This window comes from Gadus macrocephalus, chromosome 17 (genome assembly GCF_031168955.1).
Source record: "Gadus macrocephalus chromosome 17, ASM3116895v1".
NCBI classification, from domain to species: Eukaryota; Metazoa; Chordata; class Actinopteri; order Gadiformes; family Gadidae; genus Gadus; species Gadus macrocephalus.
The window spans coordinates 5755085-5777626 of record NC_082398.1 but is presented as its reverse complement, the minus strand read 5'-3'; the positions used below and the strand labels follow the sequence as shown (position 1 = coordinate 5777626).

Here is a 22542-nt window from a genome sequence, read left to right as displayed (position 1 = left end):
GCTTTTCACACGGGGAACTCTGAGGGGCTTTCGTTGTGTCCACGGACGGCGTTGTCATAGTCTGTCCTAAGCGAGGGGGAAAACGGTGTAACCTTTTGAGGTGATTAAATCGACGATGTTGATTTAAAAGGCTAGCCTAAAAAAAAACATGTGGTCCAGATGGGCAGCTTCGTGAGTGAGTTAAAACACAAGACAATAAATTAGCTTTTTTTGTCTTTCCATAAACGAAATTACGGTCTGAATATGAGGATTTGATCAACTTTCTGTCATCTATTTGAAACGAATGATGATGATATCACATAACACCACATTTGGCGTGTCAAGTTGTACCGTTTCCCCCCTGTTTCTATTGTTTATTAAGACGCAGATTTATGGAAGAGTTAATATGATGCACCAATAAAATAGTGGGCCACAACAATTTTTTCATGTTGCAGTTTGCAGTTGCTGACATCTACAGGTGCCCCCTGGATGAGGCAGGTGTATGCGGCAGTGCGTGATGACGTAGAAATGCAGCGCCGCCCGGAGACCAAAAAAAACAAAACTCACTAGCACGCCAGGCTTATCTTGTTTTGAAAAGGCTTAAACAGGCAATTACGGAGCTATATCGTGTCCAATGCTTTCCGCGTTGGATGGTGAAGAAACAAACTTATTGCCAAATCATCACTCCTTTTTTACACGAGCCACGGATCCGTTTCCCTCGCCATGGTAGATGATGACGAGTTATTCTCCTCACATCGGACCAAAGAGGACATGGATATCAATGGCGAGCTCGTACCCCCTGACGGGCTGTGCTGGATATCAGTGTTTTCCTGCTTACTGCTCGCATGTTCCTACGTGGGGAGTTTATATGTATGGAGAAGTGACCTACCAAGGTAAGGTTTTAGTTTTTTCTTTTTTTAGCACTTAAGACTGCAACTACTTAGCCTGGATTATAGCCTGTGTTTTGTGTTAGCTATTGACCTGCTAACCTAACTTCCTGCTGCATAAGGAAACGGGTGATTTATACCGAAAGTCTTCAAGTCCCTGCAGCTCGGCTGGCGGTGACAGCTTGACATGTTAAATGTTGTTGATTATAACGGGTGTTTAAACGTTACTCGATCCTACACCCCTTTCCCTCCCTGTACCGGCTCCTTCTGACAGGGATCACCCAACGGTGATCAAGAGGCGCTTCACAAGTGTGCTGATAGTTTCTGCGCTGTCACCTGCTTTTGTGTGGACATGGAAGGAATTCACAGGTGTAAGGGTGAGTCACTTTCTCAGATGATGGGGAAATGGCAATGGCAAATGATTTGGGCTTCGAAGCGAAATTATGTGATGGATACAAGGCCATTAACTGTGTGTGTGTGTGTGTGTGTGTGTGTGTGTGTGTGTGTGTGTGTGTTATGTCTATTCATCAGCCAACTCCCTCCTTGCTGGCTCTGATGGGGATCCGCTTTGAGGGGCTCATTCCGGCCGTCATACTTCCCCTGCTGCTCACCATGGTAACACACACACACACACACACACACACACACACACACACACACACACACACTCTCTCTGAGATGTGGCCAGGGGCTGTAAGTAGGCCGTATGGGTGTCATGTGGGAATCATGTGGGAGTATATTCAGGTCAGCCTTTTGCAAAGCAAGTGATGGCCACTCTTTGGTTATGTTTTATGATAACTGGAACATGTTATTTGTCAATAATCTGTAATCATAGTGTGGATTTGAATGAGAGGTGTCCCTATTTGCAATACAGCACAGCTAGTGAGTAATGTATCAATGTAGTTAATTGACTGGCCAGTAATGTGTAGTTGCCAGTAGTTACTTTCAAAATGATGTCATGTCATCGAGTGGCCAACGGTTGAGTAATGAGGTTCCTTGATAATTGTATGAATTGTTTGGGTGCATAACTGTTGAATGTAAGGTTTGGGAAGCTATCAACCTAGGGCAGGTACTAAAACCATGCAACTCTGCACACAAAGTTAAGGTGACTTTTGCATTATCCTATCAAAACAAGGATAATCCTCCTTCTGTTTGTTCCATGCCAATACATCCTACATTTATTTGTCCCATTATGGGACTAAGGTGTGTCAAGCAATGCTTGGTCCTACTGACCATGTCTCTGTGTACCAGGTCCTCTTCCTAGGCCCTCTCACCCAGCTGGCCATGGACTGTCCCTGGAGCTTCTTGGATGGCTTACGGGTAGCTCTTGGTGAGAAAAAGTCTAATTTTCTTTTACTAACGATGTAGTGAAGAGCATTTGCAGGGTGGCATCACAGAGTTAACAAATTAATGGGGGTAGCAAATTGAATTGACTTGGAGTCGAGTCGTGCAAAGAATTTAAAATCGGGGTGATCTTCACCCTTTCTCCTCCTCACGCTTACACACCTATTGTATGTTGTACTGTACCTCCTGGCACTTAATGTATGCGCTTATTGTATGTTGTACGTCCTAGCACTTAATGTACGCACCTATTGTATGTTGTAGGTCCTTGCTAGGATAAGACGCTACTAGAATTGTGTAGCGTCTTATCCTAGCTATCTTCATTGTGTACAGGGAAAGGGTTAACCCAACAATTGTTCATGCTTGTCACTTCATTCTATGAGCATCCTTACCGTACCAACAGCGGTGTATTGTTTCTCTTCTTCTGACCAATGTACTTGTGTGTAACACAAGTACAAAAACAAAAAACAATCTCAGAAAAAAATATTTACAGGAAGTTTTTCTAAATAACAACCAAAAAACAATCTCAGAAAAAAATATTTACAGGAAGTTTTTCTAAATAACAACCAAGCAGACGCTTTGGATAAAAGCGTCTGCTAAATGCCCTAAAAGTAAAAATGTCTCAATATATCCCTCCCTGGCCCCCCCTCTCCCCCCCCCCCCCCCGCAGACCCGTGGTTCTGGAGCCTGTGTGCCAGCGACATGCGCTGGCTGAGGAACCAGGTGGTGGCCCCCCTCACGGAGGAGCTGGTGTTCAGGGCCTGCATGCTGCCCATGCTGGTGCCGTGCGCCGGCCCCGCCCTCGCCGTCATCACCTGCCCCCTCTTCTTTGGCGTGGGTGAGTAGGCTGCCGCTTGGGCGCTCTCCAGACACTGGGCTCCCAGGCCTCATATCCGTAGTGCGTACTTAATGACTGAAACTTGTGTTACTTGGTGCGGCAGAAGCTCAGGAGGTGGAGCTGGTTGGCTGGTAACCGCAAGGTTGCTAGTTTGATCCCCGGCTCCTCCTAGCTGAGGGTCCAGGTGTCCCTGAGCAAGGCAGCCCACCCTACCTGCTCCCGACGAGATGGCTGTCGCCTTGCATGGCTGACTCCGCCGTCGGTGTGTGAATGTGTGCAAGAATGGGTGAATGTCAGGTAATATTGAAAAGCGCTTTGGGTAAAAGCGCTTTGGATAAAAGCGCTATATAAATGCAGTCCATTTGCTTCCATTAATGTAAACGTGTGGCAATACCCCAAAAAATTCTATGAAGGTAAAAGGATATTCTCCCTATGCAGCAGTGATTCTCGCTTATGAAACTTGGCTGACATTGAATGGAGCGAAAACAATCTATCGATTCCCAGATTTATATTCAGTCACCCTGTCGCTTTCCAGTAATTTATCTGTTTTCAATAGTCTGTGCTGTAATCTCAAATGGCAGCCAGACATATCTCCTGCCATGCGGTTGACGCCAAAAGACCTTGCATTGTGAACTGCTGGGAAAGCAGCATTTGAAATGCGCCCAAATATTGTTTTTCTGAGAGTCGACTAAGATGGACCATGCGGACCATATTGTTTAAATTCCAGCCAAATCCTGATTTGTGTAACTGCTCAACAATCAGTGTAGAGTTAATTCCATCATCTTCATTACCGAGTCACATTATTATTCGTCTGTTCCTTTTCACAGGCCGTCAATCGGCTATCCCCTTCCTGCATGCCGAATCCTTTTGCGATCATCACCACTGCGCATCATCCTGTATATGTTATTTTTTTAATCATGCGATGCACTTCTCTTTACCAGCCCACTTTCACCACGTCATCGAGCTGCTGCGCTTCAGACAAGGGACTATCTCTGGGATCTTCCTCTCTGCAGGTGAGCACAAACATCATCATCATCATCCTCATCATCATCTGTGGCCCCCTAGTGGCCACATGCGTTCTGTCTGGGACGGGTTGGCCATGAGTCAATGATCTTTCTCTATCTTTCTCTTATTCTCCTTCTCATCTCTCCTTTCTTACTTATTTTTCTCTTCCTCCCCCTCCTTCCCTGTGGTATGCTGCAGTGTTCCAGTTTTCCTACACAGCGGTGTTTGGGGCCTACACCGCCTTCATCTTCATCCGAACTGGTAAGGACCCTCACCCCGGGGCAGCTCCCACCTTAAATATGCACGTTGAATACTTTTATTGGACTGGAAATTATTCCTCAATTGTTGGTAAATGGCCTTCAAATCAAGTGGTCTGGAGCCGATTATCTTCCTTAGCCTATCTTGCACTTTTGGATACTGTGGCAACCCCGGTCGTCGACGGCTGCGATTTCTGAAACAAACGCTCGAGCGTGGTTGCGGTGCAACGGTTTTATTACTGCAGCTCACAAAAGAAAGGGGAAATCATACAGTAACTCAAGTTTCTTCCCCACTGGGGCAAAAAGGGGGAGGGGTCTCCGGGTCCGGTCCGTCGGTGAGGTCGGCGTGGCTACCGCTCCCGGGCTTCTCCCGCGACCGTCTCTCACTCGGCTCCCTCCCGGCACGAGCCCCATGGCTGAGGGAGCCCCGAATGAGTGGAGAAGCAGGCTATTAAAGCTGCTTCTCCACCGGTTCCTCAGGTGCTCTTCATCTCCTTAATTGGCAACGGCCGGGTTGCCACAATACTTAAGGATGTATCAAACTATACTCCTCCACCCTTTGCTGAAGCCTCGGGTGGTCTTTCGGAGCAGCGGTGGTCCGGCGCGTAGCATGGCTGCTTCTGCTACCGGCGTGGCTCGTTTCGCGGCGTTGTCTGGCGCGGCCTCGTCCCCCGCCGACTCGTCTTAATTGGCAACGGCCGGGTTGCCACAATACTTAAGGATGTATCAAACTATTTTATCTGTAGGAAGAGAGGGCGCAATCCCCATGTTATTGATTTTATCGACTCATTTGTTTGCGTCGAGCTCCAGCACCGACGGTACGAACACAACAAACGGTCCCCCCCCTCTTCTCCTCGGCGTTCCCCAGGGCACCTGATCGGGCCCGTGATGTGCCACTCCTTCTGCAACTACATGGGCTTCCCGGCCGTCAGCGCGGCCCTGGACCACCCCCACCGCGCCACCGTGCTGGCCTGTTACCTGCTGGGCGTGGGCCTGTTCTTCCTCCTCCTCTTCCCCTTGACGGAGCCCGCCTACTACAGCCCGCCCACCCCCGTCTGCACCCTGGCCCCCCGCCTCACCTCGCTGTGTTCGTCTTGAGCCCCGCCTCCCGGCCCTGCCCCCTCCCCCGGCGGTCTAGGCTGGGTCTTGGGTCTTGGATCCGGCCCGGTGGGGACGGCTTAGCCCTGGAGCCCTCCTCCGGTGCAGGCCTATTCACCAAGGGGGCAGGGGTGTGAGACGGACATGCTACGTGCTACGGGCTACCGACCAGGGAAGCCTAGCAAAGCGGTGTTGGTAGCATCACCGTCGTGGGGGCGTGGTGGATCACTCTGGTGTGGAAGCCCAGGCCCGTGGGTTGGTAACATTGACCGGTGCTACTGACGAGCTACAGCCTTCTGGACACATGACGGTTGGCTAGGGGGACATGGTGGGTTGGGAGTGTTACCGTGCAAATACTGCAACTGTTATTGCGGTTGGTTTTTCCGATTGGCTGAAAGAGTGCAGGGTTCGTATGGCCGGTCGCATCACTAGGCATTCGTTTTGTGATGGAATGGAAGTGTTTGTTGTCTAGAGTAACCCCCCACTATTTGTTTGAGTTGAACCACGCCTATGTTTGCTGCTCTCTAATGGGGACCAATTTTAAAGCTACATTATACATCCATTTGATTCCAATAAACAGTCATCCAAAGGGTTAAGTTCGAAATTTAAGAAGCAGGCCATTGTATTTGTACACTTTTTTTTTTGCTGTGAGTTCAGAAAACAGGTGATGGATTCTGGCCCCAGATGGCAGCAAACTCACAGGCAAAGTAACCACCACGACTAGTTGCAGCTGAAGTCCCGTTTGCCAATTTATTCACCCCTTGCTGTTCTCCACATTTCTTTTCGAGGTACTTCTGTAGTCGGCCAACAACACAACAATACACCCAGCCCCCCCAAAGCTTTCGATTTGCCAAATTGGCATTGTGTGTGTGTGTGTGTGCGTGCGTGTGTGTGCGTGCGTGCGCGTGCGTGTGTGTGCGCGCGCGTGTGTGTGCGCGTGCGCGCCTGGGGGTCTGAGGGTCTTTTAGTTCATTTGTTTTACGGTGGTTTCATAAAATAACTAGTTGTGTGGGTGGAATTGTTCCTTCAAAAAAATAAAGTGTTCAAATGTGTACTAGAATGGGGAAGCTCAGATGTAGGTCACTGGCGACATGGACACTCTAAACCACTTCGTTCGCATGCTGCTACAGACCATAATTGCAATACAGATTAGGGGGAAATCCCCAAGTGCTTGTACTGATGACATTAACATTTTTAAAGAACGAAGTTTGAATTGCCAACATTTCCTTGTGTAGAATTGAATTATGTCTGATCGGGTATTTCCACAATGTCCCCCGTTACATTCGGTTTCTTAAAAGTAAATGTTGGGATTGTTGAATTCATCCATCTTTTTGCTTTTGGTTGTGGATGCTCTCCACTAGAACGCATAACACGATCATATTATTTACCCATGGTGTACAAGTCTCGACGATATGTAAATGTAGGCTTCTCTGAGCGGGTGTTTCGCTGACCACTGTGCAATGTAAACGCTCTGAGCTTGAAATCTGAGTATTTTTTTATTGTTATTTTGTTTATAGCAATAAATGATAGCGTGTTCTAGGCTAGTGGGATAGAACTACAAGTGAGAAGTAGAAATGGTAGCAACAATGCTGTGTATGGTGCTTTTGGTGTTGGGCTGCACTTGCTTTGTCTCTCCACCAGAGGGCAACATAGTTACGTTTCTTTGGTAGAGGCCCTCTTGTGTGAAGGGCCCCTGCAATTTGACTTGGGCTCAGTCAACCATCGCTGCAACAAAATACACTTAACTCCCCATGTGCTTTTATATTTGTAGATAATTGTTTCTGGATTTCCTCTGGCTAGATCCCAATAGAGTAGATTGACGCATAGATGAGTGAATGCATCAATCTACGAGCTCGCCTCGATCTCTGACATCACTCTTCTCGCTGCTCTCCGTGATCACATGATCAGGGTGCTACAGTAGGACACCAAATGGACTCAGTCTCCCTTTCTACATTTCTCTTCCCCAACATTCACAGATCCCAAATTTGGTGGTTGACGTATGAATTCACGTAGCGACAAAGTAGGCAATGCTTGCATCCGACTGTATTTTTATCATCCTCGGTCCTCACCTCGTTTCAGGGAGAGCCGATGCTTTCTGGGCAGCTACTTGATGAATTGCATATTACAGAATCCTGTTCTGTGCCTGCGACAAAGTATGAATCTTAACGTGGACTAGATTAACATTACAATGCAGGCGAGGTCGTCAGAACTCTCCACTGGTCTGTGACTGTGCTCAACAGCTGTTGGACGTCACATTCATCACCCGTCAAAATGTGCTTTTAATTCTGTGATATTTAGCTGCTTTTGAATTGAATTTTATATTTAAAAAAAAAAAAAAAAAGCTTCTGTTCCTAACTTGAGTTTGACGTGAAATGTATGGCACTGGGTGTGTGGTGTCATCACTCCCCCTTGTACTGAACAAAGACACCGGCATATTTATTTTCTGCAGAACAGTCTTAATTTTAATAACCATGCATCATCTGCATATACGCTGAACGGACACAAGAATCTATTTTTGCTAAGTTATATTCAGCTCTGCAGTTTTAATTTCCAACTACCAGAATACGAATGGCTAAACATGCATTTTGACCACGACAGAGATTTATAATTGGCCATAATTATAAATAGCGAACCTCACAGATATTTGTACCGAACGCTATATTTTGTAGTCAAATCTATTTTGGAGAATGTGAACAGATTGTACAGACATCTCTGCATGTGTTTTACGTTCACGTGCCACAGTTGCACAATGCAATCATCCCGTTGGTCAGAAAGCCTGTTTTAATATGCCACTCTTTTACAGTCTTGGACATCTCATACTGTAACAAGGTGAAACATTTGTAAATAAAAACAAAACGTTTCAGAGAAATTTGCTTTCTGTTACTTTCACCACAGAGACTACACTAATAAGTCTGACATTAATAAACGAGGTTTTCACATGGCAGGAGTGCAGCTCTGAGTACAATCAATTTCACATGGTGTTAAATGTCCTCAATGTGGTGGTGTGAATCAATTATGGTCTGGCGGTGTAATGAATGTTTCTAATCAAAGCCTCTAACGCCTAGTGGCTGAGAGCATATGGCTTCTCTGTTGCCCATTACAATTGTCATTCAATACCTTGCAAGTTGACTTGGATATGATTATCACTTTGATGGATAGAAATGAAGTGACAAAATGTGCGTTTATGTGCACGTAATGTGGCAAGCTAAAGCCACACATTGCCCTACTCAACTCTTCAACTGTGTTATCCTCAATATGAAATGTGCAGAACAACAAATGTATTGGTTCACATGCGCAGCATACATACTCATTGTATGCTTTAGACCTGTAGTTAATTGTTCGTAGTTATATACTAAAATATTTGTTATTCTTATTAAAGTTGCGGTAGGTTCGTTTTGAGGGATGTAGTAAATAAATCCCTGTCTACATCCCTCCGCCGTTGAGAAGCAAGGTATCCAAGCACCTGTGGTTGAGCTGTGATAAGGACGTGTGCAAATGTGATCGAAAGGCAAGACGGATTCCTCGATGCGTCAGGGAAGAGATGCCCTAATTGGTCAGCAAATCAACTGAATTGTCTGATTGAGTGGCAGGCGCATAGTCAACCAGAACAGACATTCTCAGAAAACTTCCCTCCAGCCCCTTCAACATCCCCTTTTAAACATGTCTCCGGGCTAATTTGCAGAGACGGATTTAATTGAAGTGCATTCATTTAACCGACCCCTTCACCCAAGCGATGCTGAAGCTTTCAAAATGACCTCAGCAAAAATCAATCGACCAGATTGAGTTCGGAACCATTTTATGCACTCATGTAAAATAGCGAAAAGTATCAAGAAAATCCATTTTTGGAATCACTTCACAGGAAAAATGAACCCCTATACAACATAGTCAAACACCATGGGGGCCTGTTCTACTTTGAACGGTAACAGTAGGTAGGCCCACTCTGTCTGTGCGTTTACATGCACAACGGTGTGGTGATGAGGTACAGGTCTAAGTTGCAACTGTCGTTCTCAAACGGACATCTTATTTCCAATCCCTGATGTGAAGGAAAAACGGGCGTACAACCAGGAGAACACTTCTATGTATGGACAGGATACAGACACCTTACTAGTTCTTTACATTGTGTTGTCTATATAAACTATCTTCTTCAAGGACAGTCGGCTCCCTATCCATTATAGACCTTTAGAAATAGGATTTATCCGCGCAGCCCCTGACCCCCCCACCACCCTCTTCATCTCTTCATCCATCCCTCTCCTTGCTTTCCACTTTGTCCTTCATTCGCTTCGTGTCCTTCATTCACTCCGTGTCCTTCATTCGCTCAGTGTCTTTCATTCGCTCGCTCTCTCTCGCTCTCTCTCACTCTCAAGGTTTGCGCTCCGGCCTCACTGGCGTCACAACATCCACCGGGGTGGGGGTCAGGGAGCTGGAGGCGGGGGTAGATTGGTGAATCAAAGCGGGGTAAAACACATTTCGATTGCACCTGACTTAGGAGGAGGAGGAAGGTGGAAACGTGGATGGAGGTTTATTTTTGACTTCTCCCAACAACCAGCAGCTTACAAAGAATCCTCTGCAACCTCTCGTCCACTCTGAGGGCCGCGTCCTGGACATAAGGAGAATGAAGACCCCTACCGCATGCTACTTTGCATTTCAGACGGGTGAGGGCTAGATCCCATTAAAAAGCATTCTCTTCCTCCCCCTTAGCCTTAAGGACTTGGTTCTCTGCCTCTCCTAGAGAAGGAGCACGGTCATCTGGATCCCAGCGTACGTGCGTGTGTCCCTCGACACTATTGGTCCGACGGCCCCTGGCTCCACAGATGGAGCTCGAGTCGTTGCCCTGTGCCAAGACATGTGGGCAGACAGTTTGCACACGCTCACTCGCTACTAATTGATTTGTATGGAAGTCATCTCGATCCAATTCGACGAGCGCATCGAGTGGCACTCATCGTTTCAAATCTCAGGTGTTCTTCGGTCAATATTGGCTTCTGTGTGTGTTTGTGTGTGTGTGTGTGTGCCATGTCAAAAAAAAAAATCTAATAATATTACTGTTTGTATACTTAGTTTAAAGGGTAAGTAAGAACTTCCGCCCAGAAGAAGACAATAGAATAAATCCTCCTTTGGTTTTCATAGTAGGTGGTGCTTTGTCAAACGTTGTCAGAATGTGCGTCACACTTGCTCGAACAAAGGGTGTGCTTTGCAACCAAAAGAAAATTACCACCTTTGGAAAGGGTTGTCGCTTGTGGCTGAACTAAAGTGGTTCGGACAAATTAGAGGCCTATGAGGAACTACGTAATAGGTGATGGACGGTGACAGACAGATGGTTCATCCAGTCACCTGCCAAGTCGTTCCCAGATGGCTCTGCGTCACACGTGTTCAACCAGCGTAGGGTTCAAGCACGTTTGAAGGATCAACTGGAAAAATGCTAATTTATAGCTATATGTGTGTCTCATTAAAAGCTGTGGTTTGCTGAATGTTCTTCAATGAGCTTTTGTCGAGTTTTGCTGATCCATATTTGCGTACGTCTCCTCCTGTGGTTATGTCTGAGGCAACCCAACACTCCCACGTTTCTGTCGGAGCTTCGCCATAGGTCAAAACAAATCATTGATTAAGAGAACACCGTGCACAGGGAGTTCATCCATTGAATGTCGTAAGTATTGACGCTATCGATAACACGCCTGGAATCGAAGGATGCCTTACAAGCACAGACGTGAAAGGTCTTACTTTAATACATTTTGTTTTCTTTCTTTATTTTATCCCTCCTTTATCTAACCAGGTTAAGTCCCATTGAGATAGTGAAGTCTCCTTTACAAGGGAGCCCTGGATACAGCAGGAGCTTGGGAAGGAATTCCCTTTTGTGTGTTCAGGAATGAAAACAGTGGACGATTTTCTAATTGAAAGAACATGGGCCTTGTTTGATGTACCTTGTTCCTCGCCGGTCGACACACACAGCCACTGGTGGAGGGACAGAGGTGGGGCCATAACCACATGAGCAGGTCAAGTGTCCATCAAAGCCATGTGTCAATTCTTTAAGATGGAGGCGAGGGGGGGGGGGGGGGTCAGGATCACGTTTGTCACCGTTCAATAACATCACGTTGCCATAGTCTCATCACCATGACAACACCATGACAATCTAACAGTAATCAGAACAGATGTGCGTTCCGTCTGCCAAGCAATCGCAACCAACCATAAAGCTACAAATGGGGATTTTGTGTGCTGTGTGGTGATGGCTGGTTTAACTGTGCACGTTGATTGCTCGATGCAGCGTGTAATCCGTCTGACTCTGCTAAGGTGAGGCTGTTTATACCAGCCATCATCCACACACACTCCACAACTGTATATTAACATTACATATTATGAGTATTATACAAATTTGATGTTGCACTAGTTTGTCAGTGTCTATACAGACCATCCAATTTTAAACTGAGCTGCAGGCTAAAATGTCACTAGCCATGTTCATTAGTAATAATTTAGACCCTATTCATTCGTATGAATGAATGAGACAATTTGGTGTATGTACTTCATTACATTTGATCTAACCAATTATGGCATGAACAATTTGTTGATGGCATGAACGAGAAATGTTTTGGTTTAACCTTTGGTTTACACTGAAGCAACGCTTGTTCCATGTGTTTATCAGACAGCCCTGCGCATGAAAAGAGTTTAACAGGAGACCCACTCAACATTTGATCTCTTGATCTGACTTCTGCCTAAAGCGTTTTGTACTGCAGTTTTGCACGAAAAGCTTTGATTGGGGGATCGAGCCAATGTCCACGGACATCGGGCATTTTGATGTGGGGTCATGGCTCCTTAAAATTGTATTAGCTAATACATAAAAAAAGACGAAAACCAAATAAACCATCCAAAGTAACATCTCAATGTTCTGCGGTACAACAGGCTAAATCGCGGTAGGCCTGCACACAAACCTGAATATGTCTGTGTCGAACACTGTGAAGCCGGTGTATAGTACTTACAAATATTACAAAGCAGACCCATAATTACATCTAATCATCTTGTGCAAAATGAGCAATCTGCTTGTCATGGCGCGAGCATTCACAGCCTGAACCCCATTTTGTCAAAGGCTATAGCGACAAAAGTTCTCAAATGAACCATGTGATACTAAAGCAATGGAAGTACATTAAAGGCTCCAAGTGAACAGCAGTAGTCTGCTGTGGAACGTGTGCAGAGATCCAGTACCAGTGGACTCTGCCCTGCTGTGGGAGAAATGGCCTGGGTCACTGGCTTTGGAATGCTTTCATCTTGTCGAGACCATAACCCATAACAAATTGAGGGTATGGTGATGGTGAAAGGGGGTGCCAGGCTTTGTGCATTAAGACACTTAGAACGTGTCTCAGCTAAAACCCCTTTTTCATTATCATTCCATGCATAGGTTTGACTACTCTTTCCTTTGGAGTGCTTTTTGGGCCTTAAAAGAGAAGCATGATTTAATCTACAACCGTCACTGGGATATTGATTATAAGTTATGCGATGTGTAATATTGGTAAGAAGAAAATTACGAAGGAGTCTGTTTTATTAAAACTTTATCAGGAAGCTCAATCTTGTGCAAAATAGAAAATGCTGAGATTGTGGATGTGCGGTGTCTCTAACTTCCACTGATTAAACATCCAGTTGCAGGCTTCTGAATGAAATAGCTTATAATAACCCTGATGATAATTACTTTATCATACCTCGTTTCATTTGCATATAATTTGTGCTGCTTGTCAGGCAAATACTGGAGGTAGATTGTGTCAGAAAATAGACAGCCAATAACATGAATTTGAGTCGGAAAGACCAAATAACTGAGATTTCCGAGAGGAAATGGAATATAAAAATGCTTTATGATTCAGGATCCCGGGTAAACATTGAATGATCGTGGTGTTCAGTTGAAAAACCTAACTGACGGTCTTCTTGCATTGCAAACATAATTCGCTAATGTAAACCAGTAGAAGGTTGGGGCTCCGAATTGAACCTTGGTACGGAATTCAACGAGGTTTGATCCTACAATGTTTATCTTTGTGTTCATTCCTAAGCTTGGGCCCTGTTCACATGAATGTGAATGAAAAATATTTAATGGCGAATAAATGAATAGGACGAAATAGCTTTAGAAATTTCCTTTCTGACCTAGAAAATAAATAATACATGATGCCTATTTATGGGGCTTTTATCTCAAGAAAAGTACATTTGGATGTTTGTATTGGGGTTTTAATATATATACAATCTATAAATACAATCCTGCCTGGTGGCTGGGCTCCTTCCTAATGAAACACCCAGTGTGTGTGTGATCCCTCCAGTCCTTATTATCTTTTCCCACACCATACGGTGGTGTTGGGGGGCTCTGAGGGCAAGGTGGCATCGCCTACCCTGAGAGTGATACCACCACAGGGGGCGCCACTCCACGCCCAGACGGGTTACAAACCAGACGACGGCCGGCCCGACAGGAACCCTGTGTTCCTGTCGCCGGGCTGGCCTTTCAGAGTGTGTGTGTGTGTGTGTGTGTGTGTGTGTGTGTGTGTGTGTGTGTGTGTGTGTGTGTGTGTGTGTGTGTGTGTGTGTGTGTGTGTGTGTGTGTGTGTGTGTGTGTGTGTGTGTGTGTGTGTGTGTGTGTGTGTGTGGTATGTATGCATGTCATTTTTATGTGTGTATTGTTTGTGTGTGTATGTATCTAAATATGTATTGTTTGTGTGTGTGTATGTATGTGTGTGTGTTGTATGTATGCATGTCATTTTTATGTGTGTATTGTTTGTGTGTGTATGTATCGAAATATGTATTGTTTGTGTGCGTGTGTGTGTGTGTGTGTGTGAATGTATGTATGTGTGTATGTTTGTGTACGAGCGAACAGTACCAAGCCTTGCATCTTTTCGATTCGGTCATCGCAGTGAGCTGGGAGCAAAAGGTGCACCGCATTCACATGACCCTCTGCGTGTGTGTAGCCCCCCCCCCCCCCCCCCCCCCCCTCCCCCAGTGAACGATATGCTGAAGGAATGCGCCGCCTGCCTGGATAAACCCCTTCAATCCATCACGCCGATCCCCCATTCCCCCAACACACACACATGCACCCACAGACACACACATTTGCACACACAGACACAAATACACACTATGCATAAGCATGTCTGCGTTTCTCTCTGGCCTGATTTTAATTGCCTCTTTTTAACATGAAATACCTTCGCTTACATCATAGAACAACATTTCTGTTTGGAGATATGCTTGTGTAAAATTAGCATTTCGAGGCGATTGCTGTAGAGCCTGCAGCATTCTTCAGTGTGCATTTCTTTATATGGCCCTCTCTAGCCACTGTCTACCATTGTGGGAAGTTTCAGTAACAGAGAGTGGGCAGTAATAGCTCGGCAGGTGTTTTTGCCGGAATAATAACACCTACAATTACAATAGGGGCTTGCACTCCAGTCTTGGTTGCTTAATATAAATAGAGTAGACTGAAAAGACTCTCCTGAAGAGAATGGCTGTGGATGCTTCACACAGTCATCCACGTGGAAACTTCACGCAGTGTTTAATATTACTAGCAGATGGTGATGGGTGTGCTTTAAGTCGGAGTCTGGTCACTGGGATTGAAGTCTTATCTGGAGGGTCTGGAAGGGCCAAGGCAGGGGTGTATGAGGTCGGAGGTCAGAAGAGCTCCGTGCTGTTGGTTTACCTCTTTATGAGCGAGGATCATTGAAATGGCAAATGAGGAGATAAGGAACAGTCTTTAACACCCATTGCAACAGAAATCACCTGATAGCAAATTTGAGATATTAATTATAAAATAAACAAAAGGAAAGAGGATTCAAATATATAAAGTTTAATGCATATAAAACAAACGGAACAGGCAGTCCATTTGTTTGTGAGAAAGATAAGCCACAACAAAAAAATGTAACAGTTATTTACAGTGAGCAACTGTGTTAACTACACACGATAAACACAGATTTCCCTGTGATCCTCATAGTTACATACACATCCACACATGATTTTGACATCAACATGACTTCCACCAGACATTGCACATAAAAAAATCACAACCTTGTAAAAGTCCATTCCACCTACACATGAAACACAGTTCCACAGCTGTGTGTGTGTGTGTGTGTGTGTGTGTGTGTGTGTGTGTGTGTGTGTGTGTGTGTGTGTGTGTGTGTGTGTGTGTGTGTGTGTGTGTGTGTGTGTGTGTGTGTGTGTGTGTGTGTGTGTGTGTGTGTGTGTGTGTGTGTGTGTGTGCAGCTTTATACGAGTACAGCTGTCGGGCATATGTGACAGCAGTGTTTCCGTCTTTTAAACAATTTAAATCCAGTTAGAAGGGTTTTCACCTTCAGCCACGAGGTGTCACACCTAGAATGTACGATCGGTCGTCATCCAAGATCGAAGCTCAGACTTGTCATCAAAAATCACCAAATCATCGTTATCAATTCCATGCCACAAACGTGCAGCTTTGCATTGTTTATGAGCCATTTTCAAATAAAAATGCATGAAAAAATTATAGGTTTAAGGTGGTAAGAGCAACATAGGGGAAAGTGGATCATCACGTGACCATGGCGATATCTCTATTGTTAAACTGATTATAACTTTATTCTCAAGAAATTTGAATGTTGGAAATCAAAAAAAAAAAAAAAGAGGCAGTTCAGTTGCAGTGCATCTGGCCTTCCAAGCTGCTCTGCATCATGGGATTGCTACGCTTTTGACACAGAACGATGAGTAACGGCTTCCAAACATAAATCAGGGTACTCCTTAGCGGTCCAAGCAATCCTATGCACTCAGAAGAAATGAACAGTATGGAAGCTGTTCCCCTTGTGACTTCTCTACAAGGCAAAGGAGAACCACTCTCACATCAATGTCTGGTTGTCTTGATGAATGGGAGGAAGAGTGGATCAGCCCACTGAGGTCTGGGCCTGGCCGACTGGCGGAGACACCATGGCAGAAGTGCATGATGATCTCCTCTCTCTTCTAGCCTAACAAAGGCCACGGTCTTTCTTGCAGACAGGCCAGAAGGGAGTTCCCCATAGTCTCGCTCAGGGGTCTGAAAAAAAAATTATTATTACAAAAATTCACAGCACAATGCAGCAGCATAATCTATTTACCGATTACTTTACAGTAAGTAGATTATTTACTAATTACTACCGATTTTTCTTTGCACTTTATTCTGTTTTGGGCATTTCCTCCCAGTGCAAATATGTTACAATTAGTTACAGAAAGCAGTGTTCTGAAATGGGATCAATGAATAGTTTTTAAACCTATGTCGTGAGTAATAGAAAAGAAAATATTTAAAATATTGTTGCAAGTGGTGTTGTTGCTGTATGCATCGCCTTCACATGGTTTTGAATAGCTGTACATGTCTTAAAGATATTGATGTGGATGGTTTCAACATTCTCAGTGTAAATATGTTTTGAATGAGTTTCTGAAAATGTTGTTTTAAGATGGGACATATGTAAGTATAATTTGTAAGCCCATGTTGCAAATATAACAACCAAAAAAACGATTCCAGGTCTTCTGGAAATATAATTCAGCTTAATATTTAATATATTGTTGCTTAAGGCGCACTCATTAACGAAAACTGTCGAACTGGCACTGCATGTTGAAAAGGTTGCTGACCCCTGGTCTAGCACAGGTTGTCGTGGTGACGAGTCTTAAATTCTTTGTTACAGGAAGATGAATGAAGGCAGGAGGGGAAAAGACTTGCAGATTTATCTAAAGGTTAACAAAAAGGGTCAACGAGAAGTAAGACACTGCCTACTCTTACTCGACACGCGACAATACAGGATGGTCAGAAAACTAAACAATCAAAACTGATGAGTTGAAAGACACACGAGGAAACAATTAACAGTCGACATGGGTGGAACCCAATTAGGGAGGATGAGGTTGAAGCAGCCAAATGAATAATGACAACTAGGGGGAAGAACCAACCACTACACAGCGAGTAGACAGACAAACGGAACAATTCGAAGCATGAGAGATATGGTTTTGGTTTCCATAAAGTTGAACAACCTTTCATTCCGTCCAAGAATACTGAGTTTAATAATGTATTGTTTCCCCCCCCACACACAAACGCACACACACGCACATACACCCAGACACGCGCGCGCGCGCACACACACACACACACACACACACACACACACACACACACACACACACACACACACACACACACACACACACACACACACACACACACACACACACACACACACACACACACACACACACCCCCCCCCACATTGTTCTTCTTCCAATTATTTCGTTTCACAATCCCTTTTCTCGACGTTCTTATCTTCAGAACGATATTTCTCCCCGTTGCTCGGTCATTAGACAGGAAGTGAGGGCCTTGGCAGTAACAAGTGAAATCCTACAACTTGTTCATACGTGGGCGTCCTGTCAGACGGAAACAGGCCGATGTATTGACGGCCTGTCAGCCTCCCGCGCAGAGTTAAGGAATCACCCGTTTGCCAGAGCTTTATGTATCGTGTCTTTTGAAGTGTGTTTATGTCCCACTTATCGGAGCGCATGGAAGCCCTTTAAAAACACATTCAATTTGGGGAATGTTTGTGCTGTGTATTGGTGTGTGTGTGTGTGTGTGTGCGTTTGTGTGTCAGTGAATGTGTGTGTGTCTGACTGTGTGTCAGTGAATGTGGGTGTGTCAGTGAATGTGTGTGTGCGTGTGCGTATGTATGTATGAGTGAATCCGTGTGTGTCAAGAAGTGGGAATTGCTATTGGTCATCTGTTTACTGTGTGACAGTGCCTGCTTTGGAGACCCCCCTGGGACTTCCATATTCGATTTTCTGACCACACCCTCTATACCACACAGCCGGCGCTGAATTACCCCCTCCACACGAAGTGCGAGATTAGTGGAGAAAGGCCTGGAAAGGTGAGATTTCGCCCCTGCTTGTAGTTGCTCGCTTGTGCCAGTCTGACGCGGAATACGACAGCCTGAGAGAAGAGCACGTGACTCCTGCCTTTATGAAACACCACCGTGACAACGTGTCATCGCTGAGAACTGTGTTTGCGTGTTTTTGTGTGTCAGCTAACACATGCGCCACAAGCACACTGCTTTGTCTTATTTTTCTTGTCTGTTTATTTGTATGCGTACCTATCACGGTGGGGTTGATAACCTGGTGGTCATTGACCTTCACCTTATGCCCACAGCCCATTCAGCGGCCCCACCTGACGGCGGGCCACAGTCAGCGAGCTCTGCGCCCTGGGTTAGCTCCGCCCCCTGGGGAGAGCTACACACCTGAGAGCCATGGCGCTAATCAGAAGCTCCGCCCCCTGAGGGGAGCTACACACCTGAGAGCCATGGCGCTAATCAGAAGCCCCGCCCCCTCAGGGGAGCTACACACCTGAGAGCCATGGCGCTAATCAGAAGCCCCGCCCAGCTGTGGATGCTTGGCTTGAATACAATCAGAAAGCCATGAAGGAAGACCAATGGAGGGAGGGTACAGGAGGAAGGAGGAACGTTTTCTGTGGTCTCTCCCTCAGCTGGCCCACATATTTTGCCTATTTTGTTTGAAGTATCCTTGGGTATTAAGTATCCTTAATACCCAAGTATCTGAGCCTCCCAGGTTTTTAGTTTCCGTTTTTTCTTTTTCGTTCTTGCCTTCTCTCTCTCGCCTTTCTATTTCTCAGAAGGGCCCACGATTGGTCACTTTAAATATATTTCATAATTTTGACGATGTTTTGCTTGCACTGACTATCATTCACTCCTTTAAATGGAAAAGGAATTGTATTGATGCAACGGACCAATGACGGTGAGATGTAATTGACACGCGTCGTCTCCCTTGTGTGGGATTATGAGACGGCAGAGTCAATGCGGGATGCTGTACCTCTCGTACGTCATAGATAGATGTTTGCTTTCTCCCCCCCTCTCCCCCCCCTGGGAATTAAGCTGTAACCTCAGCACAAAGAAAAAAACAGAGATTGACATTGGAATCAAATAAACAAAAAGGGGGGGGGGGGGGGGGGGGGGGAATACTAGTATCAAATACTAGACCCATCTGTATGGATGACGAGCATCTGTGTGAGCAGGTAATAATGCAGAACCTACGCAATAAAAAGAAAAAGAAAATAGCGTGTGTTTGTGACCCACCTCGTGCAGCTCAGCGACCTGTTTGGAGCCACTCATGCTGGTCTTTAGCGTTTGTATGAATCAGTTAAAGGCTGCCACGACAGCCACGACAGCGCCCCCGTCATCTCCAGTCCCACTAATTGCCCTCACCTGTCCCTCATTAGCACGTGTCCCCCAGCATCATTATGGCTCCCTGTACAACCCCCCCCCCCCCCCCCCTTTTTCAGGTTACTTCTGTCAATGTTTCACTTTTGTTCGACTGCCAATCACGGGCCTGTCTCTCTCTCGGCGCCGTTGTAGTCTTCTGAACTTCACGTTTCTGTTATTGAAGAATAACTGCTTGTTTGCTCAAGGAGCATGCTGGCGGATAATTAAAAGTAAAACGTTTTATTTAAGCCGTGTGTGTGTGTGTGTGTGTGTGGTGTGTGGTGTGTTTGTGTGTGGTGTATGTGTACGTGTGCTTGTGTGTGTGTGTGTGTCGCCCACGTATGAACAAGTTGTAGGATTTCACTTGTTACTGTGAAATCCTATTCACTTCCTGTCAAGTGACCGAGAAACAGGGAGAAATATCGTTTGGGAGATAGGAACGCAAGAGAAAACGAACAGTGACACAGAATAATTGGAAGAAGAACAATGTGTTAGTGTGTGTGTGTGTGTGTGTGTGTGTCCCTAACTCTCGTCCCCATTATCAGCGCAGCACTCTGCACTTGTTACCGGTGACTCCTTGAATCCCATTTGAGTCCTACTTACCTACCGTGCTGCGGACGTCTCCAGGTCGTCCTCCTACCTCCAGGATATGGTCAGACCCTACAGCCCAGCCGGTCTGCTACCCCCTTCCAATGCCAGACGGCGTGCTGCTCCCTCCCTCACTAAGTGGGGGGGAAAAATCTTGAATGTTTGCTGTCCTGGCTCCACCATGTTGGAGCGAGCTCCCCACTAGCTACAGGACCGCTGAAACCCTCCTCTTCCATTGAGGGGGCTGACAACTCATCGGTTCAAACTGCATCTTGGCCCATGCACATTGTTGGATAAACTTATTGTTAAGTGGCTTTGGAGGAAAGAGTCGGCTAAATAAATGTCATGTCATATTAGCTGTGGCCGTGAAAATCAAGGCTGAGAGCCCCTGAATGCGATGCGTCTGTACAAACAGCACGCCGTGACATTCAACTAAAATCAAGTCCCACTGGTTTATGCTGGAGATGAGGTATGCTCCACTGTTGCCATGGCGCTAAAAAGAGAAGCGTTTCTTATCATGCCTTTGAAAATGTCAGCCCTGCTGAACTAACACGGAACGGTAATGAAAGAAAAAAAAGAGTGAGAGAGAGAACAAGCAGCAGACCTCCCGAGAGAAAGGGGCGACAAGAGTGTACGTGTTTTTTGCCTGCTTGGACCTCAACCCTCCACGAAAGACGGCTGAAACATTGGCCTGGTTAAGTCACGGTGGTTAACCCTGTCGTTAACCTGAGTGAGGCGAAGACACCCTTTTCACAGGGGCTTCATCGGAGCCAGCGAATCGCTCTGATTGGCCCAGGCCAGGTCTGCTGTACGTCTGTCCGAACGGGAATGGGGTACGGAGCTCAAATAAACCAGGAGCTCGCAGATGGGTCGGGTTCCCAGGCTAGGGCCCTGGTACATGAAAGCCAAAGGAAATGGCCATTTAAAGGTTAAGGGTTCAAACCATGGAGGTTAAGGGTTCATGTCTGATCATGTGAAGAAAATGACCAAAACACAGCCTCACCACATTTGCGCCCTGTGCTGCTTTGTGCCGTTAAAACAACATGATTCTCTTTCCTTTTTTAGCACTACAATTTCCAACCAAAATGTACACTTAGTGTGCTTTGGGCTTAAAACGAGCAGTCATAATAATTAGAGTTGTGAGCGACACTTGGACTGTCCTTTAATAATGCCTCCGTAGAAAAAGGTCTATTCCAATATGCTCATTGTAAATGAAGTGTCCATGCTACGGTTTAATTTAATTGAAGGATTCCGTTTGTGTTGTACATACAGTGTGGAAATAAGGCTTACGCATAAGTGCTTTATAATTAGCGTGTTATGAGTCAAGGAAAGTGTTCCTCGATGGGCTTTCTTCACCTAGCGGCTGTCTTGGGTTTCTCCTTGGAGTCCAAACGCGAGCTGCACACGAAATGCAGTGACATGACACTCCGAGCTCGCCTGCTGTTCTTATGCATATCGGCGGGCGGAATGCGGAATGTGTGTGGATACCCACTGCTTATAATTGAACCGCGGAGGAGGAGCCTGGCTGAATCTATATCCCATTCATACAGATGTGTAACCTTGTACCGGCCACCCGACACCTTAGCGCTGGAGCATATACATCGCAGGAATTTGATTCTGTATCCACATCTTTCGGGGACCACCCATTGTTTGAATGAAAACAGTGCGGTCTGAGTGAAAGGTCAATTTTCTGTGTGTGTGTGTGTGTGTGTGTGTCTGAAATGTGTGTGTGTGTGTGTGTGTGTGAGAGAGAGTGTGTCTGAAATGTGTGTGTGTGTGTGTGTGTGTGTGTCTGAAATGTGTGTGTGTGTGTGTGAGAGAGAGTGTGTCTGAAATGTGTGTGTGTGTGTGTGTGTGTGTGTGTGTGTGTGTGTGTGTGTGTGTGTGTGTGTGTGTGTGTGTGTGTGTGTGTGTGTGTGTGTGTGTGTGTGTGTGTGTGTGTGTGAGTGTAAAGTCAACGCAGTCCAGTGGTGAGCCACATGGGCGGATCGCAGTTCCTCATGTTTTACACTCGGACCACACTCCTTGATCCAAGTGGGTGTCTGTGTGTGTTTTTCAAAAACGTATACTTATAACTCATTATGTTCCACTTTGACCACAAATCCGCCTAACCGCCCGGCCTGTTTGTTCCACTTCAATACACAAAGGTCGCTTGATTATATGATTCTAATGTGATATGCAAATCGAGAATCCGCAAAAACCGAAACAAATCAGGCGAAATAAAATCAACGATGAACATAGCTTTAAGGGCTTCTACATTTCCGGTGTATCTGGTGGGTGGTGATCAGATGGCGTTCCTTGTGCTTGTGAGGATGCAGTCATCTGTCGCTGGCTCCTCCACTTATTAGCAAAGAGAAGTGCTA

General features: G+C 45.7%; 1 protein-coding gene and 1 long non-coding RNA gene across 2 annotated transcripts in view; one reads left to right on the top strand and one right to left on the bottom strand.

Moving 5' to 3' along the window:
- Positions 1-22542, bottom strand: part of LOC132475867 (uncharacterized) — a 149043-nt gene that overhangs the window by 32019 nt on the left and 94482 nt on the right. The gene's annotated exons all lie outside the window — the stretch shown is intronic.
- On the top strand, positions 41-8274 carry rce1a (Ras converting CAAX endopeptidase 1a). The gene is made up of 8 exons (XM_060077201.1): positions 41-872; positions 1141-1243; positions 1398-1481; positions 2118-2196; positions 2878-3045; positions 3987-4058; positions 4249-4311; positions 5176-8274. The coding sequence occupies exons 1-8, from the start codon at positions 703-705 to the stop codon at positions 5403-5405; spliced, it is 969 nt and encodes a 322-aa protein (XP_059933184.1). The 5' UTR covers positions 41-702; the 3' UTR covers positions 5406-8274.

Bases quoted from the DNA above. Each gene is read 5' to 3' on its own strand.
- rce1a (XM_060077201.1), top strand. From the start codon at position 703: ATGGTAGATGATGACGAGTTATTCTCCTCACATCGGACCAAAGAGGAC. The intron at 1,244-1,397 runs GTGAGTCACTTT...TCTATTCATCAG, and splicing joins AGGAATTCACAGGTGTAAGG to CCAACTCCCTCCTTGCTGGC. The intron at 2,197-2,877 runs GTGAGAAAAAGT...CCCCCCCCGCAG, and splicing joins TGGCTTACGGGTAGCTCTTG to ACCCGTGGTTCTGGAGCCTG.